The sequence below is a fragment of the Hevea brasiliensis genome, chromosome 2 (genome assembly GCF_030052815.1).
Source record: "Hevea brasiliensis isolate MT/VB/25A 57/8 chromosome 2, ASM3005281v1, whole genome shotgun sequence".
In the NCBI taxonomy this organism is placed as follows: domain Eukaryota; kingdom Viridiplantae; phylum Streptophyta; class Magnoliopsida; order Malpighiales; family Euphorbiaceae; genus Hevea; species Hevea brasiliensis.
In genome coordinates, this window is record NC_079494.1 from 119,285,660 (window position 1) to 119,291,982 (window position 6,323).

The 6,323-nt window shown below is 39.7% G+C and overlaps 1 protein-coding gene across 3 annotated transcripts; it reads left to right on the forward strand.

The window, feature by feature from the left end:
• The first annotated feature begins 144 nt into the window (after positions 1-144).
• Positions 145-5,445, forward strand: LOC110653525 (exportin-2). Of its 3 annotated transcripts, XR_002494585.2 has the most exons (3): positions 145-3,313; positions 4,706-4,817; positions 4,966-5,445. XR_002494585.2 is itself a non-coding variant. In XM_021809205.2 (2 exons), exon 1 carries the CDS (start codon positions 410-412, stop codon positions 3,311-3,313), a length of 2,904 nt encoding a protein of 967 aa, XP_021664897.2. In that variant the 5' UTR covers positions 145-409; the 3' UTR covers positions 4,966-5,445. The 3 variants fall into 3 exon arrangements, 2 of the variants coding, with proteins under 2 accessions (XP_021664897.2, XP_057996927.1); XM_021809205.2 differs by lacking the exon at positions 4,706-4,817; XM_058140944.1 differs by lacking the exon at positions 4,706-4,817 and having other exon boundaries at positions 5,125-5,445.
• Positions 5,446-6,323: the final 878 nt, after the last annotated feature.

The window sequence follows — 6,323 nt, forward strand, 5'->3', positions numbered from 1 at the left end:
GACTTTTGATTCCATGGGCTGATTTTTCTTCTTTATATCTAACACATCATATGTTAGTCCATCATCAAGGCCATTTGCCTTAGGCCCAAGCGACCCTTGAAGCTGGTCTATTTTCCGTGACCAACCAAACAGAGCCACGCGTCATTGGTTTCTCAAACAGCATACCACAGCATCACTCACCGCCCGAAACACCCCCCCCCCCCCCTTCTGTTTGAAATACTCTCGAGTTTTTCCCTCTCTTCGCCTACTCTCATTCACTGCTCTCTCTTTAGCTATTTTACTCTCTCCTTTATTTTTCATTTTTTCTAAAATCACTTCATTTTCATATTAGATTTCTTTCTCACAAACCCTAAAGTCGCATTCGCAAACCCTAGCGCACAACGCAAGCACATTCTTTCCAGTTTTGGAGATGAATCCAGAGTTCCTATCCCAATGTTTCCTCCATACACTCTCTCCTGCACCGGAGCCACGACGTGCCGCCGAAGCCAAACTCACGGAAGCTGCCGACCACCCAAATTATGCACTCGCCGTTCTTCGCTTAGTCTCGGAACCCTCCGTCGACGAGCAGATCCGCCACGCTGCTGCCGTCAACTTTAAGAATCATCTCCGCACACGCTGGGCCCCGTCACCGGAGTCTTCCCTCTCTCCCATCCTTGATGCGGAGAAGGATCAGATCAAAACCCTAATTGTTAGTCTCATGCTGTCCTCGACTCCTCGCATTCAGTCACAGCTCAGCGAGTCGCTTTCTCTCATTGGCAAACACGATTTTCCGAAATCATGGCCCACTTTGCTTCCGGAGCTAATATCCAGCCTCGATGCCGTCTCCCGCAATAACGATTACGTCTCCGTTAATGGTGTTCTGGGTACGGCAAACTCTATCTTCAAAAAATTTCGTTATCAGTACAAAACCAATGATCTCTTACTTGAATTGAAGTATTGTCTGGATAATTTTGCCGCTCCATTATTAGAAATTTTCCTCAGGACCGCTGTTTTAATTGACTCAACGGTTAGCTCAGGTGGTGGCTCCCCTGTAACCCTAAGGCCATTGTTCGAGTCCCAGAGGTTGTGTTGTAGGATATTCTACTCGCTGAATTTTCAGGAGTTGCCTGAATTCTTTGAGGATAATATGGACAAGTGGATGAATGAGTTTAAAAAATATTTAACAACTACGTATCCTGCACTGGAGGGCAGCGCTGATGGACTAGCAGTTGTTGACGACCTTAGGGCTGCAGTATGTGAGAATATTAGTCTTTACATGGAGAAGAATGAGGAGGAGTTCAAGGGATACGTGGAAGGTTTTGCACTTGCTATTTGGACTTTGTTAGCCAATGTATCTCAGTCTTCCAGCCGTGATAGATTAGCTGTCACAGCAATTAAGTTTTTGACTACAGTAAGTACTAGTGTCCAACATGTTCTCTTTGCAAATGAGGGGGTCATCCCGCAGATTTGTCAAAGTATTGTGATTCCTAATGTGCGGTTGAGGGATGAGGATGAGGAGCTCTTTGAGATGAATTACATTGAGTTTATTAGGAGGGATATGGAGGGGAGTGATCTTGATACCAGGCGGAGGATTGCATGTGAATTGCTTAAAGGGATTGCAACAAATTATAGGACACAGGTAACTGAATTGGTTGCTGTTCAGATACAGAATTTGTTGACTTCATATGCTGCAAACCCTGTAGCAAATTGGAAGGACAAGGACTGTGCAATATATTTGGTTGTTTCCCTTGCAACTAAGAAGGCTGGGGGCATGTCTGTTTCAACTGACCTTGTCGATGTTCAGAACTTTTTTGCACAAGTGATATTGCCTGAATTGCAGAGTCAGGATGTAAATGGGTTTTCAATGCTTAAGGCTGGTGCTCTCAAGTTCTTTACAGTATTTAGGAGTTTGATACCAAAGCCTCTTGCAGTTCAGTTGTTCCCAGAGTTGGTTAGGTTTCTTGGTGCTGAGTCTAATGTCGTTCATTCTTATGCTGCAAGTTGTATAGAGAAACTCTTGCTGGTCAAGGATGAGGGAGGACGGCCACGGTATAATGCAGCTGATATTACTCCATTTCTACAGGTGCTGATGAGAAACCTCTTCAATGCCATGAAGTTTCCAGAGTCCGAGGAGAATCAATATGTAATGAAGTGTATCATGCGGGTTCTAGGAGTGGCAGAAATATCCCCCGAGATTGCTGCACCTTGCATTGCTGGATTGACCTCAATCCTCAATGAAGTTTGTAAAAATCCAAAGAATCCTATATTCAACCATTACCTCTTTGAATCGGTGGCTGTTCTTGTTAGGCGTGCATGTGAGAGGGACATCTCTCTCATACCAGCCTTTGAAACAAGCCTATTTCCCAGCCTCCAGATCATTTTGGCAAATGATGTCACTGAGTTCTTGCCTTATGCATTCCAGCTCTTGGCTCAACTTGTTGAATTGAGTAGACCCCCAATCTCACCCAATTACATGCAAATTTTTACTCTTCTACTGTCTCCTGATTCGTGGAAAAGAAATTCAAATGTTCCCGCCCTTGTGCGTCTACTTCAAGCTTTCCTTCAGAAAGCACCGCATGAGCTCAACCAAGAGGGGAGGCTCAGCCAGGTGCTTGGGATATTCAACAGGCTTGTGGCATCCCCAAGTACTGATGAACAGGGTTTTTACGTTCTCAACACTGTGATTGAGAATCTTGACTATGGTGTGATTGCTCCCTACATGGTTCACATCTGGAATGCCCTTTTTACACGCCTGCAAAATAAGCGGACTGTCAAATTTGTCAAGTCTCTCTTGATTTTTATGTCACTCTTTCTGGTCAAGCACGGTTCTGCAAACCTTGTTGACACAATGAATGCAGTTCAACCCAATATATTCATGGTGATTTTGGAGCAGTTCTGGATTCCCAATCTGAAGCTAATCACTGGACCCATTGAGGTTAAGTTAGCTGCAGTTGCCTCGAGTAGACTTATCTGTGAATCTCCTGCCCTTTTGGATGCCCCAGCTGTTAGACACTGGGGGAAAATGCTGGATAGCATTGTTACCCTTCTGTCACGGCCAGAAGAGGATAGAGTTGAAGATGAACCAGAAATGCCAGATATTGCAGAAAATGTGGGTTACACTGCCACCTTTGTCAATCTTTACAATGCTGGGAAAAAGGAGGAAGATCCTCTGAAGGACATAAAGGATCCAAAGCAATTCTTAGTTGCTTCACTAGCAAATCTTTCTGCTCAAACCCCTGGGAGGTATCCCCAGATAATCAGTGAAAATCTTGACCCAGCTAATCAAACAGCATTATTACAGTTTTGTACTACTTACAATTGCCCAATTGTTTGAGTAAGTAGCTACTTATATAGCAGCCATTATCTCTGTTTATTGTGCTTTTTTTCTTTTTGTTAATTTTGCTACCGAACATGAAGTGTATTCTATGACACGGACATTCACTTAAATTGGTTGAGAACAATATTGGTGTGATAGCTGCCTTAGATGTTCCTAGATTTATTCTGAGCTTGCCAATCTTATGAGGCTTTTGGATTGCATTAATAATGATATAGTTAACATGATCTTGGCATAAAGCTAGAATTGTGTGGTGATAGTGTATTGTTTTGTGTGTAAGTATATGCACACACACACATGGTTGGAGGTGGGATCTTAGCAATTTATTCTTTGTTTATTTTATGGAAGGTGAAATAATCTCTTATATGTCTTCTCTTATGATCCTGAATTAGAGAGAGGCATATATGAGGTCTGTGTGCTTCTTGTGAAGTTGTGGTCACTGTAAAGACTTTCTTTGTACTTTTGCTATTGGAAGCTTTATAGGTACTTCACCTCTTGGATTGTTAGCTGTGATGTTGTTTAATTGATCTATTATGTCTTCACTTTTTATAATATAACACGTCTCGTGTTATTTTTGAAATATCGTGTCTGCCTTTGTTTTGTACCTATATGGCTCAACTCCATAGCTTTCTGTGGCTATTGATACACATGCTTGAGTTGAGTCACCTTGTGAATGTGTCAAGGAGGCAATTTGAAAAAGGAGAACAGTAAATTGCTAGCTGAACTGCTATATGGGTGACATAGTTTGCAACTGAACAGAGAAATTAGTAACGCATCTGAACTTTTTATTCCTAACATTGTGGAAAATGAATCATAAATTGAATGATTTTAGCACTTATAATTTTATGAATTGAAGACTGTAACCTTATCTTTTATTTATCATCCAGCAGTGCACATGTGATAGTGCAGACCATTCTATTTGATTATCCTTGTTTAAAATTGTAAATTTGTGCTCCACTTGTAAGCTTTCTTATTACTATTTTTTTTTACTCAGTTTTATCTAGCTTCCTGAAATCTGACAATTTTGGGACTCATACATCAGTCAAGAGGAGAGTTTCGTTATTGAGTGTTAGTTTCCCTGTTAAAAGTCAATTTACACCTATGCAAGTGGATTTTGTTTGTCCATTCTCTTTTTGTTCCTCCTGTTTTTATCAAATTTGAGAAGCTTATGACATTGAGACTGAAATGTATTTTTATTCCTCGTGTTTTCTTAGCTTCATTTAAGATCCTCTCCTTGGTAAGTTCCTTGTTTCCATAATTTTTTTTAATTTGCTCCAAGTGCTTTGTTTAGATTCAGGGAATTGGTGTGTAACCTTTAATCTTCTTCAAAAGACCTTAGTCTAACTCCATTCCCATTTGGGCCTAAATTTCTTGATCTGTGCTATATGAGAGAGGAAGAAGGGAAGGAGAAAGAAGAAAGAGGGGGGGAGAGTGCGAGAAAACAGGCAAACCCCAAAAAAGATGTTGAGTTACTTTGTTGTCTTCAGTGTACTGTTATTATGAGGTCAGACTGCATGCAAGATGTTTGAAATATAACTTTGTTATGGATTAAAACGTTACATCTGCCTAGTTGATGTCTTCTTTGCCTTTCATTTACACCTCTTCTAGTTAATTGTAAAAGTATCTTACCATTCTCGTGCGCTGGTTTTCAGAATCTTGTATGGGAATTGAGGTCTGTTTTGTGTGAATTCAACAAGTATTTTCAACTAGCTATGATGGCATCATTTACTTTATGGTGTTGGTTTGGTCTGTCGAGCATCTTTTTTGCAACATCCCAAGGTCTTATGCGGTAACAATATGGGGTTTTACAGCCTCGGGGAGTTTGACATTGCTTAAAGAGTGGATAGTTGATTCACAGTGGGCTTTTATTGGATTCTGCTGTAACAAATGACTCCCTTTGCTTTGGAGTTTATCAAATATTCTGGTCATTTGAGTTGTCATGTCAGTGTGTTATTATACCATGCATTAATGGTCATTGAGCTCATGTAAAAGGAGGAAAATGAGATCCTCGAAGGAATTGGTTCAATTACTGTGTAGTTGAATTTTGGCATGTACTCTCTGAAAGTTTTTGGCTGTTATTGCAGTAGATCTGATCTTAACTTTGAATTTATTAATTACATGATTTGGACTCATTTCCGGTATATTCAATGTTTGTTTCAATTTTCAAATGAGATGGCTGGATTTAAGATGCAATGTTTGGATCTGCTATATCTGTTGGGTTTGACATGTCGGGTGTTTTTTTTTTTTTTTTTTTTTTTTTAAGACACGACATTGAGGAAGAACTACTATACTGCGGAGGGACTTGCCCTGGGCCTTTTAGAGCCCAGAGAAGAGAATGTTATATGTGATTGAGCCTTTGCATTAGGTGAAAACTGTTATAATTGCTATAACTATTTTTGAGCTGTGAGGACGAACTTGAGACTTTTAAACAGAAGATCTATTTTACGGTGACAATTCTTACATGTGGTTTATCGCGCATAATTATCTATTTATGTTAGTGTGGTTTTCAGCCTTTTATGACCTCAATGAAACCTCTTCCTTTTTTTTTTAAAAGAAAAAAAAAAGAACTAATTTGACAGTACAAAGCAATAATTGAGTTTTACTATGGGCGCTAATGCCGTGTGCAAGGTGATGGATGAGATAAGTGGGGCTTTTCTTTTCTTTTTATATTATTTAACAATTGTGGGGTTCTTCTCCTTACATCCTGGAAACGTCATCCATATGCAATCCGGCTTAAGGATTCAGTTAATAAATATTCTTAATTTACCACCTGTAATCAGTAATCTCCTTCTACCTCTACAAATTAATTTTCTTTCTTTAAAACAAGTTATTACTAATATCTATTTATTTTTATTTAAAAATCCATGACAAGGCACCAAAAGATGCACTCGAATCATAATAAATTAAATACCCACATTGATTTGGATTTTATGCAAATGGGCCCTAACCTCAATGGTCCCCCCATTACGAAAAAAAAGGCAGAAAACTGAGTAGTTCTCATGCACATTCT

Bases quoted from the DNA above. Each gene is read 5' to 3' on its own strand.
- LOC110653525 (XM_021809205.2), top strand. From the start codon at position 410: ATGAATCCAGAGTTCCTATCCCAATGTTTCCTCCATACACTCTCTCCT.